The sequence below is a fragment of the Ochlerotatus camptorhynchus genome, unplaced genomic scaffold (assembly GCF_037179485.1).
Source record: "Ochlerotatus camptorhynchus isolate MF236.1 unplaced genomic scaffold, CSIRO-AGI_Acam_v1.1 ptg000124l, whole genome shotgun sequence".
NCBI lineage: Eukaryota > Metazoa > Arthropoda > Insecta > Diptera > Culicidae > Ochlerotatus > Ochlerotatus camptorhynchus.
In genome coordinates this window covers 3,377,466-3,398,849 of record NW_027040614.1, presented here as the reverse complement: position 1 = coordinate 3,398,849, position 21,384 = coordinate 3,377,466, and the positions used below count along the sequence as shown (strand labels likewise).

The 21,384-nt window shown below is 40.0% G+C and overlaps 1 protein-coding gene across 5 annotated transcripts in view; it reads left to right on the top strand.

The window, feature by feature from the left end:
• C3G (C3G guanyl-nucleotide exchange factor) overlaps nt 1-21,384 on the top strand; it is a 92,946-nt gene that overhangs the window by 45,005 nt on the left and 26,557 nt on the right. For all 5 annotated transcript variants that reach the window (XM_065220350.1, XM_065220349.1, XM_065220352.1 and 2 more), the window contains exons 2-5: nt 11,066-11,411; nt 12,561-12,793; nt 12,985-14,296; nt 14,360-14,529. In XM_065220350.1, the coding sequence (XP_065076422.1) occupies nt 11,066-11,411; nt 12,561-12,793; nt 12,985-14,296; nt 14,360-14,529 (2,061 nt within the window). The remainder of the gene's footprint in view (nt 1-11,065; nt 11,412-12,560; nt 12,794-12,984; nt 14,297-14,359; nt 14,530-21,384) is intronic.

Below are 21,384 nucleotides of genomic sequence, written 5' to 3'. Positions count from 1 at the left end.
AAGAGAATAAGGAATTCAGGGCCCAATAGCATTCAGAGAAGAAATTTAGAGAATCTAACATGAATTTTGAAATGAACCTTCAGGGAATTCCCGGAAGAAACGTCAGAAGTTCCAATTTTGTGGATTGTTCTGCAGAGTAATTCAAGAATGCAATATTAGTTTTGATCAGCTTAATTTTAGAGGCAAGTTTAAGAGAAGGGGAATAGCAAATTATCAAGGTTAACTTACCTAGATATATACAAATTTTTAATATTTCGAAACCAGAATCTACGAGAAATACTGCTGTTTTAGTAATGATTCATTTAGCCGTATTTAACCTAATGGCTTCATTGGTTTATACATTAGTTTAAATGTATATTTCACAACTAGTAAAATTTACATAACTTCACAAAATCCGTAAAATTTCAAATTGCTATTTTGTGGTCATCATGTATAACGTAATCAAAAGAAAATTATTCAAATCACTTCAATTGCTCCTCACAGGAGATTCTGTTGAGAGATTTGATATAATTAGAGGAATTTATGAAATGTAATTTTTGGTTCCATGACAAAAAATTGAGTTTATTTCAATATCAAACCGTATTTGAATTTCTGACTCACCATATAAATGTCACTATTTGTTACTTATTTATTATATAAAATTCACTATTTTCGTAATGTTAGTCACTAAATGTCACTACTATTATATCGCATCAGCACTACCAGCCCTGCATAAGAAGTATTTCAGTTGTTCAAATTTAAAATGGATCGTTCTTAAGTACTAACTAACTAAAGCTGATCAACGGTTTAATCTACTGTAAATCTCTACTTATGCTCTGTATCTATCATATGTATGCTACATCAGAACAACTGCCTCTCGCAGGCTTCGACTTGGCGACTTGGCTCTGCACCCATACAAGATCCAATTGACCCAGGAGCTCAAGCTTAACGATCATAGACGGTGTGTTTGCTGATTGGGTTTTGGAGCAGTTAGAAACAGACCCCGATTTTGCCCGCAAAATTTTCTTCAGCGACGAGACCCATTTCTGGACGAATGGGTATGTGAACAAGCAGAATTGTCGAATTTTCGACAAGGCCAATCCGCACGTGGTCCACCAAGTGGCAATGCATCCCCAGAAAACCACTGTTTGGTGTGCATTTTGGGCGAAGCCATCAACGTCAACGGAGAGCGCTACAGGTCGATGATTACCGACTTCTTCTGGCCTAAAGTGGACGATATGAATGTGAACAATATGTGGTTCCAATAGGACTGTGCAACGTGCCACACAGCGCACGAAACAACCTATATTATTCTGCATGAGCGATTTCCGGGCATGGTTATTTCGCGTGGAGGCGATGTCAACTGGCCACCAAGATCGTGTGATTTAACCCCGCTAGATTTTTTTTCGTGGGGTTATGTTAAGTCGCAGGTCTATGCCAATAAACCGCAAACCACTGATGCCCTCAAAGCCAACATTACATAGCCCAATATGTGCGCCAAAATTGTGGAAACTTTTAAGAAGTTCTATTTATCTCAGAAAAACTAGATCTAGATATCTTTGGGGGGAATTCCGGAGATCTTAAGGAGAAGTCCCCGAAACTTTAGTCCAGACTAATATATTGGTTTCAAAAGCTATAAGCGTGGGTTTAGATAAATTCAGGATAGTTCCATGATGTGCTGAAATAAAATCAAGAACCCTTTAGATGTTTCGAGAATTTCATGGAAGTACAGATTACCTTCAGAAAATTTATGAAAACTTCATAAATATTTCAGGAATTTCACAAAAATCCAGAGAATTTCAGGGAAGTTGTTTACGAGAATTCCATTTATTTTAAAGCAGAACCGAGATCTTCATTCGAATTGAGAGCTTTAAGGAAGCTCCAAGAACATCAAAACAGATGATATAACTAAAAGGCAATTTAAAAAAAAAATCAAGGAAATTGTATAAACCTTAAAGAAGTTTCAAGAAAATTTCTGGGAATTTCCGGAAACTTCAGTTTTGCTCAAAGAAAATTTCTGGAACGCAATACAAATTATATGAACATCCGGAAAATGTGAGAGTATTTCAAGGGTTTTAGATCATGGAAAAAATTTCGAAAATTTAGCTAAGTTGATTAGAGAACATCAACGAAGCTCCAGCAAGTATTGCATGTACCGATATTTTCAAGAAATTTCAGAGAACTTCTTAGAAATTCAGATATTTTTAGATTGTTTTATTATATTCAGTGAAGTTCCGAGTAATTTGAGGACGATTAGATAACATCAGAAAAATCTCATTAACTTAAGGAAATTTGCTGCGACTTACAAGGAGTTCCTTGGAATTTTATGATTGATCTGAAAACTTCAGCAGATTCAGGGTAGCTATGAGAGAAGTATTGCGATCATCAGGTTAGTATCTCAAACTAAAATAGAACTTCAAGGCAGTTTCATTAGCTTCAGGAATATTTTGGGAAATTTTAAGTTGTTCTGAAGACCTCAGACTAGTCCATTACATAATCAACGGAGATTTCTCATGAAAATTTGCTTGGAGTTCTCCTCATCATTCGCTCGTATTCTCCCGAAACGCTAATGGAATTATTTCAGAAATTTACTTGGAACGCTTCTCTGAATTATCTAAAATATATCACAAGAATATAGTTAGAATACTTCTCGAAATTCCATTGAAATAAACTTCAAAATGTCGTTGAAACTATCCTCGGAATTCAATTTCCTTTTAATTTTCCTAGGAATTGCCTCGAAATTCTCATCAGTAAGAAATCCTATCGAAAGATTCTCAGAATTTTCATTGAATTCATTTCAGATTTCCTTTTTAATCTCACTCCTTTCCTTTGAATTCTACTCACATTGAAAGTCTCTTTAGAATTAATTTTCATTTCTCCTCACTAATTTCTTGAATTTATCCCCTCTTAAGGTGATACTCTAAGGAAGCCTTAGCGTGGAACTTCAAAGGCACAAATGTCAGCTTCCACAAAACATACAAATTTGAAATTGCTACTCTCTGTTTGTAGTAGCACAGCAAACAAGGGTAGCAATTTCAAATTTGTATGTTTTGTGGAAGCTGACATTTGTGCCTTTAAAGTTTCACGCTAAGGCTTCCTTATAGTATCACCTTAATTTGTTTGGCAATCTCTCCGAGAATTATTTTTCGAATATATTTGAAGATCTCCTGGAGTTATTCTCAGATTTAATTGTAATCCTCCTTTTAGCATCCCCTTCGCCCCCTAAGTATTCACCAACTCCATTGTCTTTCACAGACGTCATGCAATTATCCTTAGAATGCCCTTGGAATTTTCATCTGAAGTTCACAGGAGGAGACATTCCTATGAGTTTTAATTAAAATTTACCTTGAATTCAATTCAGGGTTTTCTTGAAATACTATTCAAAACTACATCAGGCTTCACATAAAATCTAAAATTCTTCAGAACTACCATAAAAGCAGATTGCACTTGTTTTTCTCATAAATTTTTTTCCCAGAACTCCCGTGGAATGAGGTTCTTAGAAATTATAATAAAATGCCATGAGCCTTAAAACTGTGCAAGGAATTTGACGCAGTTCAGAATTTACTAAATTTGTGGGAAATATGCATATTCTACAACAAAAAAAAATCATCCGAAGCCTCTGAATTTTTTAAATGTATTTGTTACTGAAGATCAATCCATTCTGGGTCTATAAAGTTCTATGTGTTCAATTTTAAAATGTATTGTTTTCTTTGGAATATCCGTAGTAAGAAATTTTTAATTTTCCTGAGTAATGATGAGAATCCCTGAGACTTCCAGGTATTTTCAGGAGAAATAAAGTTCTCTGAAAATTCCCGGGTTTTGGCACTTGGAGGTTAAGTCATAAACTTTCTATTGAATCTTTCGCTATAAAGGTCTCTATCGTACATATTTAAGTGTTTATGAGATTCTAAGTCTAAAACGAAAAAACATTTTTTGGTATGCCATCTGAACGACTAACTTTCTTCCTTTAGGTCACTTTTAAGTCACTTTTATACAACTATAAGTCACTATTTGGTCACTTATTTCTTCAAAATGGTCACTAAATCACTATTTTTGACAGCTTCGATCGCTACCAGCCCTGAATTTACCGTTAAAGCGATTTCGATGAACATTTCAAAAGTGTTATGCCTGCTTGTATGTGAGCATACCTTCACTACCGCAACTTCGGGTAATTCGCGAAAGTACTTGCATTTTTCTCAGCCACTTTTGATCTAAATGCAATCACTCGCTCATACTCGAAATGTGCCACGACCAAATTGGCACAACGACGCCCTATACGCTCTCTGACCGAAGATCAGGGACAAATCTGAACTGATCTGCACCTAAACTATTCACACACAAGAATTCCGGAAGATCATAACCACTAAGGTGTTATTCTAATTTTCCATTTTTCTCAACAAAAATACTCCTGAATACCAGCAGGATCCTTGCAAAAATGATAGAGAATTAATTTTTTATACTGTAGATCAAGTTTTGGAGCATCTCAGATGAATCAATTTATCAGGAAAAGTGAAAAAAGTGTTACGAATACTATGTAGTCTCACGGCAAAAATTTCTGCTCACAGCACTCACCAGAGGTTGAAACGATCGCTTTTTATTAAAAAGGCGCTTTACATTAATTATCGTTAATTACTTGTTGATCGCTAAAAGTATTTAAATTTAAATTATTAATGTCTTCAAAGTATTTAAATTACTACGATGTAATTTCAATATCACGCACTCATACCTGGAAGTGTGCGCCCCTTGTTGGAACTCTTCGTACATTTGACTTGGAGTTCTAGTTCATAACTCTCTTAGAGTTCTTTGCTAAACTCCCTTGGAATGTTTCTCTAAAATACTTTCTTCCAGCTCGTAAAATTATTGACTGCTTAAAGCTGAGTGTAAAAGCACTGCTCTATTCAATTCATTGCTCTTTCCAGACCGTATGTACCAAACGGTAAAGGACGAGACATTGAAAGAGCCAACAAAAACATTCAGTCACTCACGAACAGGCGACTCACACCGCTTGCCTTCGCTCACACAGCATGTAATTGAGGCATTTTTCCATAGAAAATATACGCTCAGTCATTCAAAACAATTGGATTGGGTACCATCACGGAAGAACAAACGTGCTGATTGAGGTACTGACTGAGTGCTCTGCTGTGAGTGACTCGTTTACTTCCCAATCATTCAGACTCTCACGCGGCAGTGAATGATGAGGCGGATGGCTGTTCATATTTATATGAAAATGACTAATTGAACCTGACTATTTTGCGCACTGCTTTCTTCTTCCCTTTATTTAACGTCGGTATCTGTTCCGCAATCTAGTGCCAATCACCGACTGACATCGATTGCCATCCATTGACGGCAATCGAATGTGCAGTAAGGCAACTTCCACACCTGCGTAGGATATCGCAGCCATTCAACACACATGTGCCGGGTCTAAAATACTTTAGTCTAGAATTTACTACAATCTTTTCAAAATGCGGATCATCAATATTCTCTTAATAGTTCTGCAAAATGACTGAATCTTGAAAGTCTAATCCAGTCTAAGAGGGTCTTGAAGTTTTTACAAGGTCTTGAAATTTTGTGGAGAGTGGATGAAGTATATCTTTTCCGTGTTGTCATCGAAATTCACGGACTTTTCCCGTTTTTTACAGTAATCACCTCAAAAATTAAAGTTGATATTTTTTTATTTAAATATTTTGTTATCATTTTTAGATGTTAAGAGTATCTGGACCCTGGACAATCGGCATTCTTCAAATATCTTTTTATACGTTCATTTCTCGTGAAATTTTTATACCACAAACTTTAAAAACTTTTTATGACGCATATTTTTGCTAAGTTGTTATCTCTTTTATTTGAAAAGTTATGACTAGTTTTGTTGAAAAATATTTTTTTTTTAAATTTAATTAAATGCTTTAAACACAAAAAGCTCTTGCAGTTTTTTTTACCAAAAATTTACCAAAAATGAAAAAAAAAACGATGTTTTCAATGTAGTTAAATGTTTGAAAATCGGTTTGCTCCATTTTGAGATATTGACAATTGAAAAGAATCATTTTTTCGAAGAAAATAGCCTTTAACTTTCTAATAAAAAAAAAATAGTAACCAAGTTGCTTGAGCAAAGTTCTAAGTGTAATCAGAACAATGTTTTTGCAAGAAATTAACGCATGAAAAGATATTCAAAGAAAATCGATTTTAGTGGCCACCCTAACCTGCTTGTTTAAGAAATCATAACTCATGAACCATAAGAGATAAAAACGTTGTATCTTCTACAAAGTTTCATTGAATTTAATGTTCTACAACTATGCTTTGGTCTATTTCATATAATAAATACATAGTTTGTATTTTTAATTCACCAATTTTATGAGCCACCCTAATTTTACGAACATAAAAAGATTGAACAAAAAATATGAAGCAACTTTCCCTAGGAAACCATATACCTAACTGACAGTTTGGGCGCAAAATTTTTTGTCTTCCTAGGTAAATACGGCTGGGACCATTGTGCATTGGTTTTGGTTCTACTATACTCCTTTTTGTGACGTCTTGATTGTCAAGTTTTCCTCGTACAGCTAAAAAAACATCTATTTCAACTGTTTTTTGCCTATTAGCAACAATTTTGAGGTTTTGGCCAGCTTTTGTTCTAAGGGGAACCACTGTGCACTGGTCCGCTTGAATTTGTTAATAAATACAGGTATTTTATCCTCGACGCCAGTTTATTTCAAAATTTTAGATTTGGCCTTTATGTTTCAAGTTTTTTTTTTCAGAACCCTGAGTTTTTTTTTTCCTGAATCCTAGATTTTAATTTTTTCAAGTTTTTGAGAAATTTCCTGAATTTTCAATAAAATCAATAGACTTTAGAGATTTTTGCAAAATTAAGAGATGCTCAAGAAATTTCATTCCGAGAAGTTTAGTAGCCTCATATCTTGAAGTATTTTTTTTGCCTGTAGCTCTTCACAGAATTTATTTAGAATTTTCTCAATTATCTCTTTAGAATAATCCAAAGAAAATCCGCTGGGTTGCTTTTTTTTAATTCAAAAGTATCATAGATTCGATATTTTAAGCTTTCTTATTCAATGATCACTTACAGTAATGCACTCAATATCGGACTGTCTATTAATTTCGTCATTTAATTAAATATTTCAACCACTTATAATAATAAAACAATGTACTCAAAAAAGTGAGACACATTGATTAGTTTGTAACTTTTTAACGTGTGGGTAAAAATATATCAAATTTTAACTGAAACTAGCTAAGAGTGTAATGTTTATGCTGGCAGAATTGTGTCATCGAGATGGCATCGGAGCAAGAGCAGATCCGCCAAAAAATCTTGCACGCCGTCGTGGAAAATCCGACTGCGTCACACAGATGGATCGCGAAACACCTGGGAATTCATCATTCGACAATTTCCCGGGTGGTGTAGTCATTCAAGGAGACCCAGACGACCCAACGGCGTGCAGGCTGCGGCATAAAACCGAAAACAACTGACCCGGTGAAGGCCAGGAAGGTGTTGAGTCTGTTCAAGCGTCGGCCGAATCTTTCGATCCGCGATGCGGTGAAGAAGGCAGATGTTTCCATCTGGTTTGTCGAAAAACTACAAGGGACAGCCCTAAGGGGTAGTTCGCAATGGTGACGTAGGACTACGTGGTCTTATATAATAAATCTTATTTGTTAACTGCAGCAGGAGCTTGTGTTTTGTGTAGGAATAGGAATTTGAGCGGGATTCTCTTTGTTTATACACTTTAGTATGACGCGCTTGACATAGATGGCTCACAGCGACTCACGAAGAGCTACTAGTTCCGATCAATAGCGGTGCGGTTTCTTCCTCCTTCTATCGATGCTCGCTGCTTGCAGGCAGCCTTTCGTTGTGTGCCGGAAAACAATGTTCAACGTCACGTGCCGAAAGCGCTGCTACTGATGCCGACGACCGGACACCACCGGGTGATTGGAACTGAATCAGATCAGCGGTTGAGGGCAGCCTTGATAGCTAGCTGCTTGCGGGGAGCCTTTCGTTGTATACCGGAGAACATCACCACGCGGTGATTGAATAAACACCGTTTGGTGAGATCGTATGGAATTCAACTTTGAAATCTTGTGAATGCTTCATTCTTTTATTTGATTCTTTCACGACCATAGGTCGTGGGCATTCCCGTCCTTACCGTAATCGATCAACAGCCAACTTGCTTCCCGCTCATTCATTTGAGAAAAACAGAACCTTCCCTGAAAGGTCTCATATGGTCGGGCAACCCTAGTCTCGGTAGATGGTCTCCCTCGGGAGTGGCGCTTAAGCCATTTTTACTAAAAACGGGAAACTCGTAAGGCTGTCGGGTTACAATCTGTGTTAGGGAAATCGTTTTTCGCAGGCAATAGGTGATAATTTTAACTATCATAGCAACAGTTGCACATTCGTGCAATTTTAAAATATTGATATTTTGAAAAATGATAAAGTCTTAAATTTAACAGATGCGTAGATATTTCTGATCGGTTGGTGATAAAATTATTGAAATTGGTCAAGGGTCAGCTGAGTTATTAACGTTCAAAATCTTTCATAATGTTGTTACATGTTCCATTTTCGGTTTTCACAAAGTGTATATAGAAATCACCGACGTAGTCCTACGTCAGAAACGATGAAACGTGCTGGCATCCACGAAGGCACCGAACAGGCACGATAAACCAAACACGGTGGCGAATTAAATAAAACGCCTTAAACCATGAAGATTTTCCTAAAATCTAAGCCTCTCGTGTTCCATTTTTTTTTCTCTGAATTCATTCTGCAATGCTCCTCATTTTATTAATAATTCTAGCAATTTCCTGAAAAATAATCCTGAAAAAATCGCTTGAAGTTCTCCTCCGCATGCACTTAGTATTCTCCTGAAATTCCCATGGAATTACCATAGTAGTTTCTTTTCAGTTCTGCTCAGAATTCCCATTCATTCTTTGAAAAGCTTCTCTTGGAAATCTCTTTTAAATTTTCTAAAAATTATGACCGGAGGTAGAATTGTGAGGAACACTTGAAGTGAAGTCTGAGGATTCCTTTCAAATTAGTTCTCTTGAACTCCAGATTCCAGGTGAAATGTAAGGAAAATACCAAGCTAGTTCTGAGTAGAATCCCTAGAGATTCACGAGTAGGATTTAGAGTAAATTTCCAACAGAAGTCCAAGGAGGAAGTCAAGGTAATTCCAAAAGAGTTCTGACTAACATTGCAAAGCAGTAGTGTTGAGTACTTGGCACTGATGAAGTCTGCAAGTAGTAGACGAAATACGCGTAAAAAAAGCGTTTAAAAGATTGCAAAGCAATTTTGAGGAGCACTCTGACGGACTTGTAAGAACTCAAAGTTTCTTGCAATCGGTCAGCACTTGTGTTTTTTCAATAATCGTGGGGACGTCATTTGTGATTAGCCCAGTCCCTTTCCAATTGTCTCCTTATTTATGCACGCCCCTTATATGTCACATTAACCGAAGGATGTCAAAATGACGTTTCACATTCATCTAGTGGTGTCTAATTTTTATTCGAATGATCGATTAACGAATCGAAAAATCAATTCTCGCGTCAATTTTCAAATGGACCAATCTACATTGATCGATTCTATTCATCGACCCTTTCTTTCGTAAATAACTCGGCTACGAAAACGTTTCCTGTCGTCTTTGTCGTATCAGATGCTAGATTGTTGAGTGCTGAGTGTTGAAAATATCCGGAAATATCTTAACACGGCCGTGGCGATCCAAAGAGAAAGTCGATGAAAAGAGTTGATTAATGTATTGAAAAGTGACGCGAGAATTATGTTTAATCGATAATACCATGCCATCGTTTCAAGCATGTTCTTCACACTCATTGGTGAAAAATGACAGCACAGCGAACAAACATAATCGATTAGTTATTAATCGAGTAATTACAAAATGTAAATGATAGCAATGAGTTGAAAATTGCTCAACTCGGAATATTGAATTCAGTACGAGTTCAAAGTATATCAAATTTTTCTGATCACAAAACCTCTAACACTTTGTAAGTTCCAATTTCCAATTTCTGTCTGGTAATTATATTAATTTTTTTAAGGCTTATCGCTTTTTTATTTATCCGGGAAAGCAGGAAGAAAATTCTTAAAATCAGTGGCTTAAATCGAAATGAAGAGCAGCATGTGACCATTGGAGACACGAGACGTCCGTGAAACGGCTACTTTTCCTATCGATGACCAATATGTGAATGCTTGCCAAACGAAAACTGAACTCATTCGGTGATTGGTACGAAAAGAATGCCTGTAATAGATCTATACGACAGCATCATTTATTGTCACAATAATAAACGGTTCGAATCACCTTCTATTCCACCGCCCCTTCACATTCCACGCCACAGCAAATTGTAGCTATTTAATCGATCCATTTGCCGGCATGTGGCTCCCGTTTTTCCATCAACACTGTGTGCCGCAAATGCAATCGAAAACCGATCCCCAATGGGGGTCTCGACACGGATTGGTGACTCTTTCGGTTTGTACCGTCGTTCGTCGGATAGAAAAATCTATATTAGCTGACTCTAGTGCGGAGCAAATCATGCGGAACAACCGGAGTATAAAGCTCCTGGAAATCATTCTAGCGACAGAATTCATGCATGATCGACCCGGCGGATTTTGCCAACGCCAATCAAACGAGCAAAATTGATTTGAATAGTGTAAGAGCCAAAGTAGTGAAGCGCCACAACTTCTAGTCTCATTAGCCAATCTCGATTATGGCGTCGTCGTCTTTCATATCGATACAGCGAGAACGGGATACAGCAATTAATCGGGAAAGGAGTAGATTTGTCAGAGCCAGGTGTTTGCACCGATGGCGGCGGCGACGACGACGGTGGGAAACTAATTCCACGCTTGAGAGATGATCAATCTCTGCGATCATGATGTTGATGTTGATGATGATGATGAGCGAGTGAATGACTAGGCAAACCGACCGGAACGCCAGTCGTGCGGTGTGTTTGTTTGTTTTTTCTTCTACACCGCATCCGAACAGGTGATATTTCGACTTTGTTTCATCGGCATCTTTTCTTGCATAATAAATAATAAATTCATAGCTGTCTTTTTCTCACATCACTAATCTTCCGATTTACCTTATACCATTTGCAGATTGTGATAACGGAACGATTACCCAAAGTTCGAATAACATCTCGGCATCGGCCGGAGCGACCCCACGGAACAGTGGCAGCAGTACCGCTAGCAGCAATTGTGCCAACTCCGCCAACACGACGACTCCGGTGGCGTCCGCTGGCAATAACGTGACTTCTCCGGCGACGCCTGCAGTCGAAAACGGTGGCGGCGAACGGTCGGCTTCCATAACGCCCGGTGGCCCCGGGTCTTCCGGTCACAAGGGCAGCATCCGCGGTAACAAACTGGCCCGGCGGGCACGTTCCTTCAAGGACGACTTCCTGGAGAAGATCTCCCAGATACGGACCCCGACCAGTACGATGACGAGGTGAGTTGTATGTTTTAGGATTTGTTGCACGTCTTCAAAATGGTTAGAATAAGAAGAACACACATGGCCTCGACGATTATCGAACTGGTTAACGCCTTTTGTGATATGCACGGCCAATGAGAACGACCCAAATTTTATCGCAAAAAGTGCAGGAACTCAGCGATGAGTAAAGATGACTCATGTTTTGCTGTGGAAAACCTAAAAAATCGAAAAATTTACACTGTCCAGAAGTTGAATCCAATCTTTACTTTTCTCAAATTCTGGAATTTTTTCCTGAAAAAAACATCAGGCAATTTACTCACCGCTGAATTCCTGCATTTTTTGCGATTTATGAGTAAATTGATCTCAAATTTGGATCGTTCCCATTGGTCGTATACTGTTCACTTTGTAACCTAAAGGTAGCACGAAGGCCTCTCGCGCTGTCCCTTGTAGCGATAGCACAAGCCTTCATTGACTTCGATAAGATAAGTAAATGTCCACGATGGGTATCAACTTTGAAAAATGATGCATGCTACGGAAATCCCGGCTCTCCATCTGCCTCGGCTAAAAGAAACGAAACGATTACTTCCACTTGGTCCATTCTAAATCAATTAGATGACCCTATAACGCAGCAGCCAGATCTTCACCCTGCTATAATATCCAATGTGTACCTATATAGGTAGAGGTGAGGTGTAGCTACACAGCTACTTCGTTTCGACGACGACGACGGAAAGATGTTGATGATAATGAAATTGCCCGACACACTAAATCGTGTCTTCTTGTGTCGTCGTCGTCGTCGTTGTCGCACTCGCGTACTGCGGCCGTTTGTGATGTTATTTTTCGCTGATTTTCCCACTCATACACCCATCACCGGTGACGAGAATTACCGTCGCGAATTGCTTTTAGGGTCCAACCCCACTCCCGTTGTGCTGGGAGAACGAAAGTTGCTGCCAAACGGTAGAGCGTGAGCAAATAGAAGCTCGCAGACGGTGGGTGGTGTGTTAGTTAGCAGTAACAGCCCCAGTAGTGTAGAGAATCGTCCCCGAAAGATACTTTGCTTCGGGAGTAGTGCTTAGTGGAATCTAATTCTAACCCTGACATGTACAATTTTCTTTACAAATCCGGTCGACGCTCGTTCCAATCTCCGCAACGACGGAATCACAAACGCAGGTCACACTCGCCAAACAGTCCCAGGAGTGGAAGCAGCAATCGGAGCAGTGGCAAATCCGGACATGGCGATGACCTGCTGGGTAGTACCAAACCGGTACAGGATCTGTCCTACCACGTGAGACAGGTGAAGAACGCCCTGACCCATTTCAAGGATGTAATACTGAAGAACAAGCTGGAGATGTTGCCCGGCAACGGGACCGTAGTGCTGGAGTTGATTGCCAATGTCCACACGGGTGAGTTTGCGATTTCTGCTACACACACACACAAACACCGATAGCTACAGCACTCTATTTGATGGATCTTGCATTCCAGCTGTAGAGCAGAGAAGCTTGTTGTAAACATATTCTCTTATCTACACAATGTGTTTTGAAGCCAAGTACAATATCATACCTTTCCTCTCTCTCCCCTCCAATGTATCTTGCAGCCCTTCAATCGTACACGCTGAACGAAAACAGCAGCGCCCTGATCAATGCCACCAACCATGTCTACATGTCCCTCGGGAACCTGCTGAAACTCTGTGATGAAGTGCTTCTGACCGCCGAAAACGAGAACTGTCCCTCGCTGAGCAAGGAGAACGTCAAGGAGATCGTCGAACTGGTCGACAATGCCGTCAACAATCTGGTCAACCTGGCCAACGAGAAAATCTCCGACAAAGCTGCAGGCAGCACCCCCGGCAACAACTCTTCCAACACGCTGCAACGACCGGCCGTAGACATCGCCAGCCAGCGAACGTCCCTGCCGGATATTCCGCTTACCCCGCGGGAGCGGGACATTCTAGAACAAACCTCGATGAAAACGGTCCGCGCTTCCCACAGTACCGAGAGCATTCTCCGCGATTCTAGTCCTCCCCCGAAACCACCCCTTCCGGACCGAGGTCAGGACCCACCTCCGTTACCCCCGAAACGAAAGAGCCAACACTCGAAGAACCACTCCTTCCACGATACGTCCGATTGCAATTCGGATTCCACCTTCCTGGGCTGTGGGGCACTGGACCGGATGTCCCTGCGATCACGCTCCCCGGAAGATAACTCTAGTCTGCTGAGTGCCAGCGCTGGTTCGCTGGACTCGGCCTTGAATCACTCCCGCGAGGAGGAAGAACTCCGAGCGCTCACACAGGACAAGTCATCCATACTGGCCGGTCAGATCGGTGCAAATAGTTCCACCGTATGGGACGAAGCGGATTGTTCCGGAATGTTGCTGCAGAGCGGTGGCGGTCCGATCCTGACCGACACCACCATCCTGAACAACCGCAATTCCAACGAATCGGGCTTCGAATCGATGTACTCGCTTCGCATCAGCCGGGATCATCAGACCAGCAGCAGTACTTCGTTCAAATCGGCTGCCTTCGCTGCTAGCAGCAGTACCAATGCTAGCTCTCAAATTCTCCTTCACCATCAACAGCAGCACCACCACCATCACCAACAGCAACAGCAGCAACATCAGAAAATTGACACCTTCGTGACGCAAGCCAGTGGAGATGGTGGGGACGTGGTGCTCAGTTCGACAACCACTACGGAGATCTCCAGCAGTCGGGTACAAACGGCTAGTCTTTCCAAAACGATACAGTACGGTAGCATCGAAGCGAACGACGAGGTCTTTGGGGGCAGTGAATCTGGAGTTGGAGGCAGTGGCGACAAACCGCCGGCCCTTCCGATCAAAACCCGGCAGCACAGTATTAGACGGGAGCGACACAATTCGCAGTACGACAACGTGGATGATGCGGAAATGGAAAAAAGGTAAGCTTCGACTCACCCAACACAATCGATCATTTATTAACGAAACAAATTCCAATTTCCCAGCTCCCAGGACACGTTCAACTCCTGTTCGCTGCATCAGACCGGCTTCCACCATCACAGCCGGCAGCAGATCATTAACAACCTACCGAGTAAGCATATCAGCTTGATCGAACCGCGCCATATGAATCATTTCAGCGAAGAGCCGCCACCCCTGCCGATGAAAAAGAAGCACAGTGAGTATCGGACCTATAACTAACTCTCTATTTCTTCGGTTTTCGTTATGTTCTGTAACATACGTCACATATAATATTTAGTATCTAGTACTAGGTACCTTCGTAGTAGCGTTTAGGTTCTGCCCCGTGATGTGTAATTATTTCCCCTTCCCCCTTTCGTCGATTACTTAGAGCTGGTGATGACAAATTCCGTCAACTACGTTGCATTTGTCATCGGCGGATGAATTTTTATCGTCGACATTCAATGCAATGGGCAATTTTTGAATTACTCATAATTCCAAATTCTGCTGTTTTTTTTTAATTTCTTGAATATATTTACATATTTCTGCGGAAACTGATCTTGAAAAGGACTTACGAATAGGCCAATTCTTGATAGCCCACGCAAACCAACATAACCAACGGGAAGGGGAAGACTTCCCCTACCCGATTGTTGCGTTGATTTGAGTGAGCGAGCCTTAGTTTTCTAGAAATAATCGAGAGAAGTCATTGTTTACAAAAGCTGTTACGCCCTAATTCCAGCTCTATCTAGAATTTAGGTGCATGAGCAATGCCAACCCAATGCCTGTTAGCAATGTCAACAGTTTTCGATAAATTACTGAAAAAACTGGATCTTCATAAAATCTGCACTTTCTTACGAATATATTAATTTTCAGACATCCCAAGTAACAATCTTTTTTATCTAGTTCGTTTATTTGTAAGGCTCAATCGCGTTAGCTTTACGGAGCCAACAATTCACTGTTCTTTGTTTGTAACAAAATTCACTTAATTCTATGTCTAGTAGGAGTTGGGCCGAATACTCGCGGCTTACTCGAGGCTAGAGAGGTACATTGTCGAAGGATAGGATCAAGGGAGGAGCTTGGGGGTAAGGTTTCGTTGTCTCATCAGAGCGTTGTCGCCAGTATGAACGGTAGTGTGGTTCTAGATTCGGCTGGAGTTCGACAGGCTATGGTGACCAGTGGGCGACGATGAGACTCATCGAGACGGGGGACAAGGCAAACAAAAACTAATAAAGACATACAAAAGACAAACGAATTAAATTCTTATACTAGACATTTGCAGAAACACATAAATCGACTGCATATAGCAGAGAAAGTAACAATCTTGTAGACCATGATTTATACTTGAAGAATGCTTAAAAACCACGTGTAATGTAATGCTACTTGGGATACCATGGTTTTCATTATGCCTAAGAAAATTTTCTGTCGTTGCTTGCACACCTTTTACGATTTAGATGAAAAAGTCTGTTTTAAACTACAAATACAAATAATCAGTATCAAGAAGCTTAGTTATCTCTGCGAAAAAAAAACACAAGTTTTATTTCTATCCTAAATAAATCGTGGAGTACTCTAATTATATACGAGCAGTTTAAAATTGCGTTTCCTCAACTCGAACTTTATCACCACGCAATGGAACAATGTTATGAGATTTTTTCTCCTAGAGTTTTGAGAAAAGATCGAGGGGCGTGCACTAACAGGTATGAGTGCGTGATATTTAAAATACATCGTAGTAATTTAAATACTTTGAGGACAGTAATCATTTGATTATAAAAACTCTTAGCGGTATTGAAAGTAATCAACATATAATTAACGATAATTAATGTAATGGCAAATAATTTTAATGTTTTGAAAATAATTCAAGTATCAAATATTGTCAGTATTTAAAGTATTTAATCAAATTTAGAGTGTATTTAAAGTAATGAAAGCAGTAATGACAAGATTTTAAATATTTGGTCAGTAGGCTGCGTAGTATTGAAAGACTAGTGCGTGCCCCTCGGAAAAGATGGTTTTATTTAACATTTCCCTAAATATGTTATTTTTTTTTAATCACTGACTGTGGTTTAACTTTACATCAGGTCTATATGAAAACATATTTAAAATTGCCAAGTAACTAAGAAACTAACCAAGTTATATGGTATTAAAGGGCGAACACGAAATTATTGCGACACATTCAACAGGGCATAACTTTTTTACCATTGGGTAAAAATCAACCAAATTTTGCACACTTTCTCATTGATGTGTATTGTGTACATGCTGTCAAACTCGAAGTCGTGTTTTTCGATTCAACGAAAATGGAGGTGAACCAACGCGAGTTGAGAGAACAAATTCTTTCCAAACACCTGGAATTTCCTGACCTGTCGCATCGGCAGTTGGGAAAAATGTTGAACATTCACCATTCAACCGTCTCCAGAGTGTTGAAGCGGTTCCAGGAGCGGTTGACGTTGGACCACGGCAAAGGAGCTGGAAGAAAACCGGGACCGGAGAATAAAAAGACGGAGGGAAAGGTGAAGCGGATGATTAAAGCAAATCCCAACGTCTCAAGCCGTGATTTGGCTAAAAAGATCGGCATGTCGCAGAGCTACGTCCAGAATGCAAAGAAGAGAGCTGGACTACATACATACAAGGTACAGAACTTCCCAAACCGCGATGAGCGGCAACAATCGACGGCTAAAACTCGGGTACGGAAGCTCTACAAGAAGATGCTGACAAAATATGGCTGCTGTGTGATGGACGACGAAACGTATATAAAAGCCGATTTTAAGCAAATTCCGGGGTTGGAGTTTTTCACCGGCAAGAGCAAGTTCGATGTGGACGACAAATTTAAGAAGAAGAAAATGTCGAAGTTCGCCTCCAAATATCTCATTTGGCAGGCCATCTGCTCTTGCGGACTGAGGAGTGAGCCTTTCGTGACAAAGGGCACAGTAAATGGCGAGATCTACAAATCTGAGTGCCTCGAGAAGCGCCTTTTGCCGTTCTTGCAGCAGCACGACGAAGCTCCGCTATTTTGGCCAGATTTGGCATCATGCCACTATTCTAAAAGTGTCCTGGAGTGGTATGAGGCCAATTCTGTTCATTTTGTTCCAAAGGACATGAATCCGCCAAACTGTCCGGAGCTGCGCCCGGTGGAGCAGTACTGGGCAATAATGAAGCGGGAACTTCGGAAGAGCAAGAAGACAGTCAAAGACGAGAAGGACATGTTAAGAAAATGGAAAAAAAAACTGAGAAACTGGTACCGGATGACACTGTAAAGACTTTGATGGAGGGCGTCAAGCGAAAATGCGTTCAATTTTACACTCAAGGCTCCATCGATTAACTTTTCTTTTGATTTTTGAAGTAAATATATGTATAAAACTACCCTAAAATTTTGGTTTGATTCTAAACATTATAAGAAAATTGGCATGACATTTTCGGTGTCGCAATAATTTCGTGTTCGCCCTTTAATCAATTTGCTATAGATAGCCCAAGTAACAATTGTGGTTTTGTGAGTGCTTTGTTGACCATGATTTGACTTTTTTTTCCTTGAGTATCAATGCTACCCATCAAGTCATGGACCGGGGACCAACGGCTTTACTTCCCTCAGAAAATCCGACGGCACCGACTGGGATTGAATCCAGGCCCTTTGGAGTGAAAGGCAATCACGCTTACCACTACATCACCGGCGCCGCTTGAATGATTTAGACTTGTAGAATGCTTTAAACCCTCGATAAAACTTGCAATGTTTCTTGGGAGTTAGCTAAAATTCAAATAATTTTATCAAAGAGTTGTAGTTAGTTAATTTTATAAATTGCGTTTCCAAATTCTAACACCAATATATAAGATTCCAGATACGGATTCTTAACTATTCTGTATTGACAATCATATTTCAACATATTATTTATAACAATATTGAAAAAGCATGGATAAATTTGGATGGATTTTAAAAAAACTGGATGATTTCAAAGCTTAGCTGGTTGGCTGGATGCCTTAAAAAAACTTGAAGAATCCAGTTTAAACTGGAATGTTGGAATTGCTGATTGGAAGTGACATAATAGAGCATACATACCATACCAATCAGGCTAATGCCTTGTTGTCCTCTGCTGTCCGAAGAATTCGTCTCCACTCTACTCGATCCATGCGTTGGTCCTCCACGAGCATAGTCCAGGTCTCGTGGCCATAGAGGACCACAACTTCGTGCAGCGGCGTGCAAAGTCGAAAGCAGGCACGATTTCCTGCCATAATGTGTCTTTGAATTTCTCTGCTGGTATCATTTTAGACGGTCACCAGTGAGCCCAAATACACGAACTTGTCAACCACCTCGATTTTGTCACTGACAATCTGAACTCGGGGTGGGAGGCTAACATTGTCTTCCCTAGAATCTCTTCCTTTCATGTATTTTGTCTTCGATGCGTTGATGGCAAGTCCAATCCGCCTAGCTTCAGCCTTCAGTCTGATGTGCGTTTCCGCCATCGTCTCAAAGTTCCGTGCCATGTTGTCGATGTCATCGGCGAAGCCAAGAAGCTGGATGGACTTCCTGATCACACCTTCTAACGCGATGTTAAATAGCAGAGACGAAAGTCCATCACTTTGCCGTAACCCCCTTCGAGAGTCAAAGGGACTCGAGAGTGCCCCCGATACTCGAACAACGCACATCACTCGATCCATCGTCGCCTTGGTGTCAGTTTATCCGGAAATCCGATTTGAAAACGATGAAAAAATGATGTGTGGGTACGTTGTATTCGCGGGCTTTCTGCAGAACCTGCCGAATCGCGAAAATTTGGTCCGTGGTAGCGCGGGAACCCATGAATCCCGCCTAGTATTGCCCCACGAACTCTCTTGCAAATGGCAGCAGGCGGTGGCATAGGATTTGTTGCCCCTTGTGGGCGGCGCTCAGCAGTGTGATCGCGCGGTAGTTGCAGCAATCCAACTTGTCGCCCTTTTTGTAGATTGGGCATACGACACCTTCCATCCACTCCTTCGGTAATATCTCCTCCTCCCAAATCTTGGCAATTACCCAGTGCAGCGCTCTAGCCAGTGCTTCGCCACCGTATTTCAATAGCTCACTTGGTAGATCAGGGGCCGCTAGCCTGTCGTCTTCTGCGCTTACCCCAAGGTAGTACTCTTCCGTGGGTAGTGCAGCTTCCAGCTGCTGCGCGTAACTGCAACTAAGTAGTGGTCCGAATCTATGTACGCATTACGGTACGTGCCGAAGTTGATGATCTCGGAGAAGAATTTTCCATCGATTAGAACGTGATCGATTTGGTTTTCTGTGTGTTGGTCAGGCGATCTCCAGGTGGCTTTGTGGATATCCTTGCGGGGGAAAAAGGTACTTTGGACTACCATACCACGGGAGGCTGCAAAGTTCACTCATCGTTGGCCGTAGCCGTTCGATACGGCATGCAGGCTTTTTGGCCCGATTGCCGGTCTATACATTGCCTTCCATCCTACCTGAGCGTTCATGTCACCGATGACGATTTTGACGTCCTATTGCGAACAGCTCCACACTGAACCAATTTGCCATATTCCTGTTATGTGGAAGTCTAATAAATTTGCGCTATAAGATAATCCATTGAAAATGATATGATTGAAAATGTGTCAGGTAAATTCTATATGAATATCTAATACACTTACAATGCTGAAAAATTGGTAACTTTTATATGATCGTCATATGATAAATGAAAATCGGTCAAATTATAATAATTAATAATGGATTGGAAACCCATAAGCATAAGCTTTACTTTTCACCACAATATAATATATGTGTCATAAATCAATCGAAGTAAAGTTTATGTGAAAATCACATGAAATTTACTTCTTCTTTTGACAAATATATTTAATCGATTTCTAAAAATAGATCGAAAAATAAACATCAGGCAGTGGGGGGAGCTTTCACAGTTGTGTCTTTTTTTAATGTAGCTGATTTGGGATTCGATCCAGAACTGTTGAGGTGTGATGCTTTCGGTGTCTGCGTTCGATTCCATTGGGCCACGGCTGACTTCAATATTGAGCTCGTTCAATTAGCATGAAGTAAGAACAGCTCTCTCGACATGGAATGTAGTGCAACGTTATGCTCGTTTTGCTAGAGTGAAGAAAAATAACACTGACAAATTTATGCTCCATTTCAGTGGTATCGTGTATTCACATCTTTCTTAATGCTCCTATGTGCAATAAAACAACGACTACATTATATGAGTTCATGGAACTGGTGCATGAAGTTTGAGTACTATTGCTGGAATCTGAATTAGCCGTGTAGAAGACTTACAATTTGAATATTAGCAAAATAAATATTGCAGTAGAATCTTTTTTTTTTCTATCTCAATACATTCTTTTCCGGAACCCCTTATCTTATGAGACAATAACAAACAAAGATTATTCAATACAGTATCATTGTTGTTAGCAATATTTAGTTCGACTAATCATTTTAATGAGTGTACGATAACATCGTTGAAAATTGTTTCAATAATTTATAAAGAACAATCATGTAAGATGTATTTTATTGGGAGCGATATTCATCCCAGAAAACCATGCCAAAACAAATGTTTGCTGTTGGATTTCTTAAAAGGCAAATCTAAATGACTATTTAATGATTGGGATAGATCTGTTTACAATCTTTAAACCTCAGAAATCAATGGAATGAAAATCGACTCCAATAAAATATACATGATTATCTTATAAGATATATCTTTTAGTGAACAATATTCATCATGAAAACAGGTATATTTTACTGAATTTTCTCATAGTGCAAACTTATATGATTTTTCATTAGTTTCTAGATGTCTGTTCCCACCCATTACATATCACCAGTTTTTCACCATGAAATATATCAGTCAATATTCATATACATCTTACCTATCGCTAACCACGTTCGAAGCAAATTATTATCAAGTACTAAGTATGTGAAATTACGATCGAAATCATTCCATATCGCAGTCATAGTTTTTAAGTGATAATCCAATGGAATCTATCAATCATCACATAGAATGAATAAATCGGCTGACATTGCTATGTTATAAGATGGATCCAATAAACGGTACATGTCGATTTGTTTCAGTGCAGCTGCGCATATAACGCTTCTTTATCGTCATCGGGTCTCCCTTCGTGT